At 42.8% G+C, this 15,643-nt stretch overlaps 1 protein-coding gene across 1 annotated transcript in view; it reads left to right on the top strand.

Annotated features, from left to right (window-relative positions):
- Positions 1-12,955, top strand: part of plekhh1 (pleckstrin homology domain containing, family H (with MyTH4 domain) member 1) — a 33,211-nt gene extending 20,256 nt beyond the window's left edge. The window contains exons 14-30 of the mRNA XM_070980071.1: positions 185-271; positions 601-759; positions 2,157-2,237; positions 2,566-2,745; positions 2,844-2,955; positions 3,704-3,816; positions 4,846-5,022; positions 5,124-5,221; positions 5,316-5,493; positions 6,103-6,258; positions 7,159-7,256; positions 7,438-7,579; positions 7,737-7,879; positions 8,138-8,267; positions 8,541-8,624; positions 9,248-9,394; positions 11,256-12,955. Coding sequence (XP_070836172.1) covers positions 185-271; positions 601-759; positions 2,157-2,237; positions 2,566-2,745; positions 2,844-2,955; positions 3,704-3,816; positions 4,846-5,022; positions 5,124-5,221; positions 5,316-5,493; positions 6,103-6,258; positions 7,159-7,256; positions 7,438-7,579; positions 7,737-7,879; positions 8,138-8,267; positions 8,541-8,624; positions 9,248-9,394; positions 11,256-11,408 — 2,238 coding nt within the window. The 3' untranslated portion in view covers positions 11,409-12,955. The remainder of the gene's footprint in view (positions 1-184; positions 272-600; positions 760-2,156; positions 2,238-2,565; positions 2,746-2,843; positions 2,956-3,703; positions 3,817-4,845; positions 5,023-5,123; positions 5,222-5,315; positions 5,494-6,102; positions 6,259-7,158; positions 7,257-7,437; positions 7,580-7,736; positions 7,880-8,137; positions 8,268-8,540; positions 8,625-9,247; positions 9,395-11,255) is intronic.
- Positions 12,956-15,643: the final 2,688 nt, after the last annotated feature.

The raw sequence follows: 15,643 nt of genomic DNA, 5'->3' as shown, positions 1-15,643 counted from the left end.
AATTTTGTGTGTTTGCTTGCCGGATGGCTGCAGTCGAAGCACAATCTTATCACGAGCTGTGTTGTCAGGTTAAATGAAAAAGATGTACACGGTCGCTGCAGTTACAGACTTTATGATGAGATTTATCGTGATGATTTTGGACAGAAATTGAGATTCTTGTGTGTGTGTTTGTGTGTGTATTCAGAGCGACGTGATCAGGAAACCTCAGGGTCAGATTGAGCTGAACTCGTCCTGCCGGATAGTTCGTGGAGAAGGAGCGCAGACGTTTCAAGTGAGTAGAAAACATCTGAAATCTTAGAGTGTGATTTGGTTGATCAGTTTTTCTACGATTCAGAAGACTGTGGCATGAAAGCAAACACTTAAAGACAGTTGGTAGAGGGCTCGTGTAGCTACACAGTCTTATAATAGCGCAGCATCACAGCGGAGCTTTACTGCTGCATACCAGAGAGGCGGCTTAAAATGACATCAGGTGCACTGTTGGCCTGGAATGTTTTCCTGGCTCTTCAGGAGCCGATTCTGATCTCACTCTGACACCATGATGCTATCTCAGTCAGCTTGGCTCAACGTTTCTCCCATTTTTCTCCCTTTTCGTTTAATCAGTTGATTACGGAGAAGAAGACCTTCTATCTGACCGCCGATTCACCCAACATCCTGGAGGAGTGGATCAGGGTTCTGCAGAACATACTCAAAGTCCAGGCCAGCAGCCCGATTACCGTGGAGACCAGCGCCAAGCCCACTGTGAGAGGTTGGCTTACAAAGGTCAGGAGGTTCATTCGCTTTGTAGGCAACAAAAGCAACAGGCTTTTGCTTTATGTTTTTGGTCCGGTTTGTCTGTCAGCAGGATTACAGAAAACTACTGTCCTGATTTTCATGAAAGTTGGTTGGACGATGTAGCACGGGCCAAGGAAGAAAACATTACATTCTGAAAAGGATCGAATCACAGGGCGGATACACAAATAATTTCTCTTTCGTTAACATTGGAGATGGAGCATTTGGCCTTGGTAGCATTAATGCCATATACGTCTTAAAGCTCAGCAGATTGCAAAGTTCAGCAGTGACAAAAAACTGCTGAGTGCACAGAGATGATGACCCCATATTACAGTAATCCTCAGGGGAGCCGACACCTGTAGCTGCTCAAACTTCAAACAATCATGCAGATATAAGAAAACTTTTTGTCTGTTATGTACTTGTTTGTATTTACTAAACTAATGTAGTTGATTTTATTTGTTTTTAAACTGGGTTCAAGGTGAATTTAAATCCTTTTTTTTTTCTTTTTTACAAATCTTTACTTCCCTGTCCCACTTCTGCTGCAAAAATACAAGAGGTGTAGATTAGCCAAGCTTTCTCCTTGAAGAGGATGCCAGAGATAACCCATTTTCAGGCTAAATGTCCTCTTTCAGACAGATATAGAAGTGTCTGTCTCTGGGGTGGACGAGCTTAGACAGAGCATGTTGGGACGCGGAGATGAGGCTCGAGCTGCTGGAATGCTTGAGCTCTCCTTCGCTTCCACCCGCCTCTCTTCAGCCGATGCCTGTGTGTTGGTGAAGTGACAACACTCAAACGTCTGACGGGCGTGTGTGACGAGTCTCTGACAGATGACTGTCAGCCTCCAGCTCAAATGATGGAGCCCGCGTCCTCTCGCCAGTGCTTGTCTTTGATCTGCTGGTTATGACGTGATCTCAGCTCAGACAGGGGCTGTTAACCCCGGCGACCCCTCCTGAGTGATGCACAGCTGGCTTCGCGTTGACGGCGTCCTCCTTTGACATCATCGCTTCACATTTCTAAAACACTCTGGAAGAAGTCTGTCGCGGGAACTGATGTGTGATCATCATCTGCAGCTGGCTCAGACGAGGCTGAGTGCAGGAATCAGAGCGTGGATGGACTGTTTGCGTTTGGCAGCAGTCAGTTGTCACTTTGCTTTGGAAACACACACAAAAAAGTCCAGTTTGAGTGTTCAAACTGTTGTTGAGGTCACTGATTTGCACACTCGTGGGACATCTGCTGGTCAGATGTAGACGCTCCCTGACCAACATCTGCCGAGCTTTTGAAGGGCTCTTTGGTCTGAGTTTCAAAGAATATTAAAAAATCTTATATTTACTACTGTTTTGAACAGCCTTGATCCTGACGCTTTCTGCACTGCTTTCTTCTTGTTTCAGGTTAAACATGGACACTCCAAGCTGGTCTGGTGTTCTTTGGTTGGAAAAGTCTTCTACTACTATCGCAATCAGGAAGATAAGGTTTGTGAAACTAGTCTCTGCGTCTACTGACATGCCCTCGCCTGCTTTTAATTCACTCTTTTGTCAGTGATTATTAACACCTGCCCCAGAAAGGTTTCCACATACATGCCCCACAGTTGTTGTCTTAATCTGTACAAAATAATAGGCTTTTAACAAATACAGGATAAGTGCTTACAACAGTTGTTTAGACTAGAAAAAGAAGTTGTAATTATGTCAAGTTGGTTTAAATAAACACATTTAAATCTGTCTATACTGAGGTGTGTCTCATACTATTTAGCACCGTCTTTTATTTGAGTCCATGTTTACATCTTCTCTGTTTTTGTCTCAGTTGCCTCTGGGGCAGCTGCAGATGCGGGAGGCCTCGGTACAGGAAGTGGATCGCTCCTGTGATTCGGATGAGGACTATGAGACAGGCAGTCGAGGTTTCCTCTCCTCCCACTGCACCTTAGTGGTCCAACCCAGAGACCAGAGTCCTACTTACCTGCTCATCGGCACCAAGCAGGAGAAGGTACTGGAATATCTTAATGAAACTGTAATTTATGCTTAGGTAGGACATGTTCATTAATTCCTGTATGTGCATTAATGAGGATGCTGTTCTCTACTCAGGACACATGGTTGTATCACCTGACGGTGGCAGCGGGCAGCAGCGCAACCTTCAAGGTGGGCACAGAGTCCGAGCAGCTGATTGGAAAACTCCTCGATGCAGAAGGAGACCCAGGTGAGAAATCCCTGTTATCTGTAATGTTTATTCATCTTTTCTGTGTTAAGAACTATGATTACAAAGTTATCACCCAGTCCAAAAAGTGGGCCGTAGCAGGCTCGTGTTGTTGGCTGATGATTATTTTATGAAAATCCAGCTGCAAGACAATAAAGCCGCACAATCGCCAGGATTTTAGAGGCACTGACATCATGCCAGGAGTGAAAGTGTAGTAATATTCTGAGTGTCAGCCAAAGTGTGTCTGTAGCACCCAGTTTTCCCAAATTGTTAAGTATTGAAAGTTGGATTTCTAACTTTATACTGTATTTTATTTAGGCAAAGCTTCTTATTTAGCGCCGATGCATTGAGCAGTTTGATAGGTTTTATTAAACCAGAAATAAAAGGGTCAAAACATTGTTTATGGGTATTGTGATTCACACAAAAACTATCTCATAACATCATCTGTCCTTCGTCTATGGCTCTGCAGTGAAGGTGATGCGAAACTGTTATATTCTTCGTGACAGCATTGGAGATATTTGTTCCCCTTGGACACATGTAGTCGGTGCACAGCAGTATGCTCCGTGTTATTTTGATCCCCGCTGTGTGACAGCCTTAATCCACACTGCAGACTGCTTTTACGACTGGAGCACTGTGTGTGAATTCGTGTCAGCTGGTGAGTCATTACGGCTTTGAAACTCAATCTTTATGTTTGTCTGTGCGTGCGTATGTTTGCGTGGGTTTGTGTGCGCGCCTCTCCTTCCTTTCCCAGAATCTGCCTTGTGGAAGAGCGAGGCCTTGAGCTTCTGTAAGGAGGGTCTGCGCTCGCCTCTCACCACTCTGCCCTCCGAAGCGCTTCAGACTGAAGCTCTCAAGCTTTTCAAGGTCGGTCTGTCCGCCTCTCAGCCCTCTCTCTGTCTCCTTTGTTCCCTTCCACTTACTTTTCTCCTCTTCCTTTCATCCCTTTCTTTGGATTCCTCTTTCCTTTTCTGTCCGGTTCTCACTGCGTGGGTCTGTTCAAGGCATCGCCCATCTTAGACCAGTTTGCCCAGACCATAGCCCCCATTATCCCTCCTACTCCTGGATGCGCTCTGTGGCCCTCCTCGTCTCCTCCCTCCCGCCTCTAAACCAGATCAAAGGCTCGAGGACAAGGGCCCCAGCTCATTAAAAGTGTGGAAGAGAGATAATGGCCTTGATTATCTGCTCTGATTGAGGCTAACTGTTCCTCTGGTTTCCAGCCAGTGTGAAAGGAGCCCCTTTAAAGAGGAGACATGGGAGGTCAGGGCCTTCAGAGAGTGGCAGCAATGGATATGGACGCCACAGGATGGGGGAGGAGAAATGGGATCAGAGCAGAACAGGGACCTTGTAGGAGGATGGCAGATCCTTTTCCACGCTTTTCAGCCCTGTAGCCCTCAGTGCGCCCACCCAGAAGCCCCCTCCCATGCCTGACTCATGCTTCAGAGCCCCATCAGCCACCGTCACTACGCTACAGGATTGAAAGTTGAATGGATCGGCTCTCTTTGACCAGCCAGCCTTAAAAAACAGTCCCAAACACACACAAAGGAGCAGAGTGAAAGGAAGTGACACACTTTTCAAGCTCTACTTCAGGCCTTTGAAGTATTAATGAATGTGACGAAAATGATGAAAACTGATCAACTGGGTCTTTGTCTTCAACCGTCCCAGTGGACGAGAACAAAGTTCGCTTCCCAAAAATAATGACATGCACATTTGGACTGGCGCTGACCTCATGTCATGTATTTTTATTGTCTTTTCACTTCTTCTGACCTGGATAATATCATCACCTGGAGTTGAGTTATATTCATAATTTAAAGATGCATTTGGAGTCTCTGGTGTGTGTTTGCTTCCACCTGCTGGCCATCAGTGGATTAAGTATCGGTCCCTCCTTCTCTGCAGTCCTGCCAGCTTTTCATCAACGTGCTGGTCGAGTCGCCATCTGTCGATTATCACACCTCGCTGGCCCAGAATGCTTTGCAAGTGTGCCTGACCCACCCGGAGCTGCAGAATGAAATGTACTGTCAGCTTATCAAGCAGACCAACCGCCGGACGCCACACAACTACTCCCTCACACAGGTCAGCCTGGAGCACACAACCATTTTCAGATATGCATGACAGAAAAGAGATTTTCCTGTCAATTAAAGTTGTTCTCCTTTCATCATCACCTCTTCCTGTAGTGCTGGCAGCTGTTGTCTCTGTGTGTGGCTCTGTTCCTTCCTCAACAACATTTCCTTTGGTACCTGAGACAATACCTGCAACGCAATGCCGACCCAAGGTGAGGCTCCCAAAAGCCTGTAGCTGATCCATGATTCCTTAAAGTCCTGGAGCAGTTTTTTAATCTGTTGTTAACTTCTCTGTGTTCCACGCAGGAGTGAGGTGGGGAAGTATGCGGTGTACTGTCAGAGGTCTGTGGAGCGAACGCTGCAGAATGGAGAGCGCGAGGCCAAACCTTCACGTATGGAGATCGTCTCCATCCTGCTGAGAAACCCCTACCACCATTCACTGCCATTCAGCATCCCAGTCCACTTCATGAACAACACCTACCAGGTAACATAACACACCATTTCAGTACACTCAGTCTTTGTGATGACTGTCCTTAAATTCATATGCAGTTCTTATAATCTGACACTGATAAACTGTCATCTCTATGGAAACCTCTTGAATTGGTTCACTCACTTTTAACAGCAGATTTTCCTTCAGGTGGAGCAGATTTATGCTTTTGGTCCAGTTCTGCACATTCCAACCTGCGCTGGCTAAAGGCAAAGAGAGATACAGCAGCATCAGTTTATGCCTGCAGATGTGAGGACGCGTTGATGTTGCTACCTGCAGGAGAATTAAGAAAAAGCTGCTTCAGTATTTAATGTCACCTGCAGGGCGACACTGCCAACACAGAGACATCTTTTCTTAAACTGCTTCAAGGGTGTCATGTAATAGGTGTCCTGTAGCTGCTGTGTCTGAAGGTAGACCCACCTGAACGCAGAGGGTCCTGGCAAAAAAGTCAACTCTCTCTCTCACCGCTGCACTAAACAGCACATCTGCAGTTCTAATCTGCAGCTGCTGTCGCTTGATTTGCTGAAGGCGGTTCAGCCCAGCCTGGTTTCCGGTACTTCTCTTCAATGAGAATGACTTGTGTCTTTTCTTTTTTCCTGTGCACAGGTGGTGGGTTTTGACGGCTCCACCACAGTGGAAGAGTTCCTTAATACGCTGAACCAGAGGATTGGCGTGAGGAAGCCTCAGCTGTCCGGGTTTGCTCTCTTTACTGATGATCCTTCGGGCAAAGACCTGGAGCACTGCCTGCAGCCGTCTGCCAAGGTAAGAGTGAGGGTCACCGGACATGAACGGATGGAAGAAACCCTCCACACACCACTGAGGCTTTTGTGGTGCATTTATTCATATTTGTATCATGTTACCTAATATTTCAAAGGGACAGAAGTGGGTAGTAAAAGACTGTTTTGCTAAATTAAAGGGACAGTTCACCAAATGAATGTGCCCAAATCACCACAAATATTTCACCAAAGGCCGAGGTCATGCGATACTATTCGTCCTGTGTGAATCAGCATCTTTGTGATTTTGGGGCGTATTTTTATTTTCTTTTTTAGCATCTGTTTTCTGTTGACCTTTTAAAATGAGCGATGACAAGAGAAGGTTCAGCCACAAAAGCGTCTGATCAAAATGAGCTGCAAATGTGCATTTCTGCTTGTTGCAAATGCAGAAAGTGGGGAAAACAACACTTAACTGTATTACTGATGTGGCTGCTGAAGAAGAGGCGCTCAGCTTCTGACTGGTTGATGTCGTGCAGAACCATGACATCATATCTGGGACATAATGTCATTAAATACACAGACATGGGGGGATAATTTCTAAATCACATGAGGTCCCGTGGTAATACCAGTCCCATGTGAATAGGGCTCTATTCCAACAGGCATAGCCTCCCTCTGTAATTTCATTCCACTCAATCATGATAAAAGAGTTGCTTCCACTTACTTTTCATTTTGGTTACTGAAACTCTTCCATTATGTTTAACCAGCCCACCAGCGACAGTGAAGAGAATACATTTATAACTGTCTGGCTCACACAGGAAACAGCACATTTTTGAACAGATCGATGTCTTTCTCTGGAGCCGGAGCTGCTGCCACCTGCTGACAGAAGCAGAAATAACGTAAAAGCTTCCATATGTGCGAACTGCAGACCGACTTGTTTCCCTTTTGCTAGATCTGTGATGTCATTTCAAAGTGGGAGCAGGCCCTAAAAGAGCTGCATCCTGGGAAAAATGAGGGCACTCGGATCGTCCGCCTAACGTATAAGAGCAGGTAGGATTTCTGTTCTCACACCTGGGGCCAGCTCACACACATACACACACAACACCTCGGCATCTTTTATTATGGTGACGTGAGCGTGTTCGTGCATCTTGAAAATGAAGTCTGCATCATTCCAGCCTCTATCGGGACACCTAGTTTCATGACAGCCTTTTCTTCATTTGTGCATGTGCAGGCTGTGTTTCAGATCTCAGGTGAAAGGCGAGACGGAGCGAGAGCGCCTCCTGCTGGCGTACCAGGTGAATGATGAAGTTCAGCAAGGCCACTTCCCTGTGAACAAAGAGCTGGCTCTTGAAGTGGCTGCCCTCATGGCACAGGTCTGTAAAGATGATGCCGAGATACAATTTAAACTTACTGCACTAAAAAGCCTGGTATTTTCATTTATGAAAACCCTGTCACTGCATAGTATTATTTCTGTATTTTAAAACCAGCTTTCTCTTTCTAACCCTCCCTCTTCTTTTGCTCTTCTTCCAGGTTGAACATGGTGATTTGGAGAGACCGGCTGCCTCCTCTCCTGCCGGCTCTCCTCAGCCGAAGTCTCAGCTGATTCTCCTGCAGGCCTTAGAGCGCTTCTACCCCAAACGCTACAAACAGGACTGCAGCTCAGAGCAGCTCAGGTAAAACAAACACTGTTGTCCAAAGAAATACATCAACATCAGAACCTAATGTCCTCATACAGATTTATTTGATGTATTTTGCAATATCCCCTTGCAACAACAACACAAACATCGTGGCGGCACTTTCTCATAAACCGATCGATGAATTTGAAGGTCAGAGCAGACGCAAATACTGCAGGATGTTTTTGTTGTGCTTGTTCTTGTTATTTGCTTCGGATGAGATTTAAACTTTAACCAGTGTTCCTTCTCTCCTTTCAGAGATCTTACTGAGCGTCTGGCCACTAAGTGGTCTATGCTACGTGGGTGCAGTGCATCCGAGTGTGTGAGAATATACCTAACCGTGGCTCGGAAGTGGCCCCTGTTTGGAGCCAAACTCTTCAGTGCCAAGGTACAAGTTCAGTCCACTTGTTTAACATTGCGCCTGTAGGCTCTCGTCTGTTATGTCCAGTCCCTGCTTGGAAGTCCTAAAGAAAATCTGTCATCAGCCTTTTATCCAAAGTGCTTTTCAGTCGGCTTGAACCCCAACGCATCCATCCATCAAGCTTTCAAGCACAGGTTGGACCAGTTTGAGACCTGAAGAAGACCCAGAGAGGAAGCTGTAATGTTTACTGGGATGCATTACACCTGAAACATGAGCTGTCTTTGTTTTCCCTGCCCACAGCCTGTCCCCCCCTCTCCTGTCGAGCAGAGCCAGGTGTGGCTGGCAGTCAATGAAGATGGATTGTGTGTGCTGGACTATACAATGGTGAGTTTCAAAGTGTGGGTACCTCCATCAACACCATCCCTGTCCTGTGTTGTTACATAAAACACAGCAGAAGAGAATGTGCAAAGTTTGTTTAGATCATTTCAGAATGTAGAAAATCTCTTCATAGCTCAAAAAGTGAGATTCCTTTTGACAACTGCAGCGCTGAGCTGGCCGGGCCACAGCTGCAGAGCTTTGTTGAACCGCTGGTCTGGAATGATTTTTATTCTGTGGTGTTTCAAACACCAGAAACTAAAATGGACAGCCTCTGATTTGACGTTCTTGACCCTGACAGACAGCAGTTCCAACATGTAAACGACGTTAGCTTGAGCTCTGTAATTTTCAGCAGCCCATGTTGATCTGTTTCATTCTTGGTCTGGTGGGCGGCGTTGCTCGTGCGCTTCCAGACCGTCTGAGAGAAAAACAAAGTGAAAATCACGAGAAGTTGCTGGAAATTATGTCACGCTTCTTCACACTCAATTTGTGCTTCAAAAAAGCAGAAACCAAAATGATTTCCCCAAAGAATTCCATGTCCTATTCTGGGATCGGCAATAAAATCGGAGCATGCTCCGTGTTTATGTCTGCTTCGCTGCATGTTTCACACCGGCAATGCTTTCGTTTTTCAGCACACGCTGGTCACGTACTCCTACCAGTCTGTCGTTACCTTCGGCGGTTACTGTGACGATTTCATGGTGGTCACGAGCCAGCAGAGGGAGCCTGGAATCGGGAAGAAGAGTGTGGAGAAGCTGGTCTTTGCAATGTCTAAACCAAAGGTAAGTGACACGAGTATCATGAGTATCTGCACAAATGATCAGTCTGATTGATCATTTTGTAAGATGGTCTGAACCAGGGATACTTGTGCCCCAGCAGGTAGTTTTGCAGTTATCAGGGGGTACATGGAAATACTGTGAAGTAGTTCAACTTGTTTGAAAATAGAAATTAAGATCCATCCATTTTCTATACCGACTATCCCTTTCGGGGTTGAGGGGGTGCTGGAGCCTATCCCAGCTGTCAGCAGGCGAGAGGCGGGGTACACCCTGGACCGGTCGCCAGTTGATCGCAGGGCAACACAAGTCAAACAACCATTCACACTCACACCTAGGGGCAATTTTAGAGTCACCAATTATGAGCATGTTTTTGGTCTGTGGGAGGAAGCCGGAGTACCCAGAGAGAACCTACACATGCACGGGAAGAACATGCAAACTTCACACAGAAAGGCCCCGCCCGGGGATCGAACCGGCAACCTTCTTGCTGTGAGGCACACGCACTACCTGCTGCCCCACCGTGCCGCCTTAAGATTTCATTTGAAAACACTCATCCACATTTTGAGTCAGCTGTAACTTGAACACAACATGATGTGATTGAGAGTTCTTGAAAATTAGTGAGCAAGCGAGCAGAGAAGTTTGAACAGTTAGCTAAAAGTATGGAATATGCAGTTCCAATACTGAGCTTAACTAAAAGTAAAAGATAACACAGTTGGCTAAAAGTAATGGAGAAATAGTTGAAATAGATAAAAATAACATATTTGGCAAAAAGTAATGGAGAAATAGTTGAAATAGATAAAAATAACATATTTGGCAAAAAGTATTGGATAAATGGTAAAATAGATAGCTAATATGGATAAATAGTTAGCTAAAAGTAATGGATAACATAGTAGGCTAAAACTGTTAGCTAAAATGGTGAAAAATATTTCGATAAAACGAAAATAGTTTCAGTAGTTAGCTAAAAGTAACATATGATTAGCTAAAAGTATCGGCTAAATGGTGAAATATTTAGCTAAAATGAACAGATACTTTAAATAGTTATCTAAAAGTAATGCACAGTTAGCTAAAGGTATCGGATAAATGGTGACATAGCTAAAATGGAAAAATAGCTAGCTAAAAATAACAGATATAGTAGTTTGCTATAAGTCTTAGATAAATTGTGAAATATTTAGCTAAAATGTCCTAATAGTTGGAATAGTTATCTAAAAGTAAGATACAATTAGCCAAAGTTGTTGGGTAAATGGTGACATAGATAGCTAAAATGGACACATAGCTAGCACAACATAACGATGTAATAATGTCAGCACTGTGTAGTCTCTCGTGTCACATAACGTCAGTGAAAGGAGCACATTATGACAGGGGGTGTTGATGAAGGGGTATTTGAGTTCATCTGACAGAGCTGTGTGGGTATGTGTTAAAAAAAGAAAAAAGCTGGGAAGCGCTGATATAAACCATCAGCAGCTGAGGCGTAACGGAAATGTGGGTGGACGGATTGAGCGCTCAAGGTGTTGAAGTGCTATAAAGGAGCTCTGAAGATAAGAGAGGGAACAGAGAGCCCTGCCTCATTCATATCCACCTGTTTTTATATACCCTCACAGGCGAGAGCTAATGGAGAAAACAGCTTGTTTCTCTTATTTTACGTGCAGAATCTCAAAGGAGCCCTAAGACAGAGTCGTATTACTACTGTGGGTGAAGCTAATGAGAGTAGCTTCAATCTCAATGGCAGATCAGTTGGGTTTCTCAGGTTTTCACATCTTCTTTGAGCCACTCCGGGCCTGCAGCTCCCCGGAATCAAATGAAACACTATCACATGATCGTGTTAAAGCCATTAATGCTGCTCCGAGCTGACCTGTTCCTGCCCTTGTCTCAGATACTGGAGCTGACTCTGCTCATGGCCAGCTACATGAACCACTGGAACCCCAGCCTCCCGTCTGCCTCGCACCAGCCCCTCGGCCACTGGGACGTAGACAGCAGGCACTTCCCTGCAATGAACTACACCACCAAGGGCCCCACGCTACTGTGAATTGTGCAAGAACAACAAAGACTGTTTGACGAGAGGACGGCTCAATGAGGACAGTTTCCTTTAGGCTGCATTCATATGGAGTGCGCTGGGTTACATGTCCGGGTTTTACATTTTTACAGGTACTGGGATATTTTTTCAAGTGTTTTTTGTTGTTGTTGTTAATGAAGATTTAGATTTAGAAATGTCAGGATCAGTCGTCTTAGACTATTTATTTCTACAACAAAAGAGTCTTTCAGCTCTGCTTTATTTAGGTGTAATGTCTTGTTTTAAATTCTTCTTCGAAGTGGATGTTGGAATTCATTTTGAACATACAGTAGTGATCTGCAGACTCAGATTTTTGCCTTTATTTTGACCTTCATGTCTTCCCGTCTGTCAGACCTCACATTCTTTCCTTCCATAAAAACAAACCTGTCCCCCTCTGAGAGCCGGGTCGACTGGAAGACAGTGTCCTTCGTCACTGTGTATTTACCATAAAACATCGCCCGTACTTGACATTGAAATATAATTCAAATTCATTTATGAGGTACTGTGCAGTTTGAAAGAGACTGATACGGCATGTGAGACTTCAGTTTCATAGTTTTAGTGTCTTAATTTGATATAATCCATATAATAGTACTCTAATTAAGAGCTGCAAGGAACAATTATGTTCATTGTAGGAGAATCTGCTCATTATTTTCTAAGAAATAAATGTTTTTGGCAGGATTCCAAGTTGACAACAGTCCAAAGTCCAGAGATATTAAATGTAATATCAAAGAAAATTATAAAAAAAAATATTCACATTTAAGCTGCTGGAACCACTGAATATTCACTTTAAGAATTACTTAAATCAAATTGATCATGAAAATTAGTAGAATAATCAATTAGTTAACTATTTGTTTCAACACTACTGCAATACAAGTTGGATTTCCTTATAAATTAGGAGGTAGGACTGTTTTCCCATAGAAAATAAGGTCATATTAAAGGAACCTTTTGTAATCCTTTTCTATTGTTTTAATAGGATGTTAATATTTAGCACACTTATCTAGAATAAAGCAGGTCAAATAAAATTGAAGCGTGTGAACAGTTTGGCCCAGATTTGCTGTTAATGTGATGTTACTGAGGTACACAGTGAGAGGGATGGGATGTATGTGACAGTGATATGCTGCATCTGTGAAGTTCATTTTTCTGACGGTCCTCTAACAACAGGTTTCTCTGAACTCTTGCACACGTGCAGCATGTTCATAATCAGGTGTTTAAATCATCAACAAACAGAAGCAGAGGACAAATCCAAGAGCTACCACCATGTTTGAAAGACTTGAACTGTTTTGGATCAAACCACTGTCTTGCTTGTGTCCGTATTAGTTATTTATTTTATTTCCAACATTTTTTGGCTTTTGCTTCATGTTTTCCCACAACTGTCACATTTTTTAAGACTTAGTTTCCTTTTTGTAGCAGAGTAATTTAAGAGCAGAGTATGTTTGGTTACTGCATCTGTACTACAATGTGTTTGAAAGATGGTGTCTTTATGTTGTATGTGTGTGTGGTAATAAAATAAACGGTACAACGGATCTGCGTTGATTGTTTTCATAGATTCTTTTTAGCCCATCTTTTCCTTTTATCTTAATTTAATCTATTTTATGCAAAAGTTTTAATGCAGTAAACATTTTCAACATGCTGCTGAAACATTAATGTGTCTTTTCCAATAATGATATATGTCACAATATAAATGAATGAAAAATGACATATTAAATAATCCAGTTCTTGTTCAGTTTGATCTGATGTGCATTACATGAGACAAAAGCCATCCACACACATGTAAACCAAATAACTAATTATTATAGTAATTATTATTAACTAAAGTTTTTCAAAGGTTTTTTAACATGTAAATATAAACCACTTTGAAAAACACCATATTGCATTATAAGTACTTTAAATACTTCAAATACATACTGCTGATGATACATCTGTTTTTATGCTTCAGTTAAATTTTCAATGCAGGACTTTTACTTGTAATGAAGAGGCGTGGTATTACTACTTTCACTGAAGTATATGATCTGAGTACCTCCATCACTGAAACCGTAAGTATTTATTTCACAGGTATAATTCCTATGAAAGCTCGTCATTCTGCTGTTCTGTCTTTTCATTTTTGGGGGGAACACTGATGATTACAGAAAGTGTACAGTGTAACATTTGTGTAACATTTTTACAGCACTTGAAAATTTGAAAGTCTCATAATAATGTATGTTCTTGAACGCATCACTCATGTTCTTGGCCTGTTTTCTGGAGCGTTGGCTTTCTTCTACAGAACATGTTTTGCCAGCATACATGAGAAACAGGATTCATACAACAGAAACTAAATTCTTCTCCTAAGCAAAGCTCCTCTTGGTAAGTAAGAACACAGTTTCTACACTCTGGATTACTAAAAAAAACTTCATCTCTCATTCAGCACATCCATAAACTATATACTTACCCTGTGCTGGTTGTACACAGCCTGCCCAGTCCACACGTTTTATTGGAGTTGAGGTTGGAGGGGTGGAAGCTGTTCTGCTCTTTCTTATCCAAGGGGGTCAAAGTGGTAATGGCATTTTCCTGCCAAATATATGCTGTAAATCCCACATTTTTACGGCTTGTCTGAAGCTGTTGTTGTTCCACAGCCGCTCTTATACAAAATGAAACGCTCGTTATAGGGCTCACTGCTGAACTTCTCCGTGCCTTCATCGCTCATCAAAAAAGAAAATAACTTTACTAATTTTTCCACGTTGCAGCGCAGCTCAGGCCGCAAGCTTTCTAAGAGTTTAAATCAAAAACTGGATTTAAAGTACAACATTGCAGTGTTGCTGGACGGACGGGCATTTTCTTACCCTCACTCTAAACCCTTTGCAGTATTTTACTGGCTGGCTGTGTCATTATGAAAGAGGCTTGGTTTGGAAAACAATATCCAGCTAGAATATAAAGGGATGTATGTGCACAGTTTACGCTCATTTAGATTTAAAAAGCCTTCTGTTCTTTCTTATAAGCACCTGATTGATTCTCCCAGAAAACTGATTCACAAGCGTCTTTCATTCGGTCGTAATGTACAGGCTGCAACTGGGGATTAACTTCATTATCAATTAATCTGCCAATTCTTTTCTATTAATTGATGAATGGATTTGTCAATCACATAGTTAAAAGAGTGGAAATTACAGTGTTTTCCAAGCACAGTTTGACCCCCTGCCCAATGTAATCAAACCTAAAGATCAGTCAGTTGGATACAGAAAACATGGAAAAGTAAAAATATAAGCACCCTACTGCAAAATTACTCTAAAAAGAGCAAAAGTATCAGCAAAATGTACTATATACTCATTTTGCAAAGCAGCCACATTCAGGGTTTTACGTCATTACATATATCTGACGTTACTGGATTGTCATTACACGTGCATGAACATGAAAGCAACATTTTACTGCAGGTGGAGCTGATTTAACAACCTCGTAATCATCCGATTTTAGAAGCTGATCGTGTTTAAAAACGTTGTCAGTTACAGTACAGCAGTGGTGGAGGTAGATCCTTTACTTAAGTACAAGTAGAAATACCAGAGTATCAAAATACTCCATCAAAAGTAGAAATCCTGAATTCATAATGTTACTCTAAAAGAAGTACACAAGTATTTTATCAGCAGAATATTCAGGTATCAAAAGTAGAAGTACTCAATTTTGCAGAATGACACCTTTAGCATGTTCCATCCATCCATCCATTTTCCATGCCGCTTATCCCTTTCGGGGTCGCGGGGGGGCCGGAGCCTATCTCGGCTGTCAACGGGCGAGAGGCGGGGTACACCCTGGACCGGTCGACCTTTAGCATGTTGTCACAGAATATTATAGTAGTGTATTTTTAGCACTAACAAAAACACGCAAGAGCATTTTATTGTTGTTCATTCCTGTCGAGCCAATTTAAAATACTATTACTGGATAGATTAGTAGTATATTACCATATCATATAAGCAAATCATAAGTAATTAGTAACTGTGACTGTCAGATAATTGCAGCACAATAAAAAATACAATGTTTCTAGTGCAGTAGCAGAGAATGGAAATACTCAAGTACAGTAAGTACAGTAAGTACAGTAAGCAGCAAATCTTCACACATGATAAGTTAGAGCCGGTGAATTCACCACTTGTTGCTTGAAACTGACATAAACAATTTGTCAATTATCAATTAAGAGCTGAATTAATTGACTGATCTTTCATCTTAACGTTACTCTGACCTGAAAAACTGCAGAG

This window comes from Chaetodon trifascialis, chromosome 14 (genome assembly GCF_039877785.1).
Source record: "Chaetodon trifascialis isolate fChaTrf1 chromosome 14, fChaTrf1.hap1, whole genome shotgun sequence".
Classification (NCBI taxonomy): domain Eukaryota; kingdom Metazoa; phylum Chordata; class Actinopteri; order Chaetodontiformes; family Chaetodontidae; genus Chaetodon; species Chaetodon trifascialis.
The sequence above is the reverse complement of the archived record's forward strand: the minus strand, read 5'-3'. Positions and strand labels throughout refer to the sequence as shown.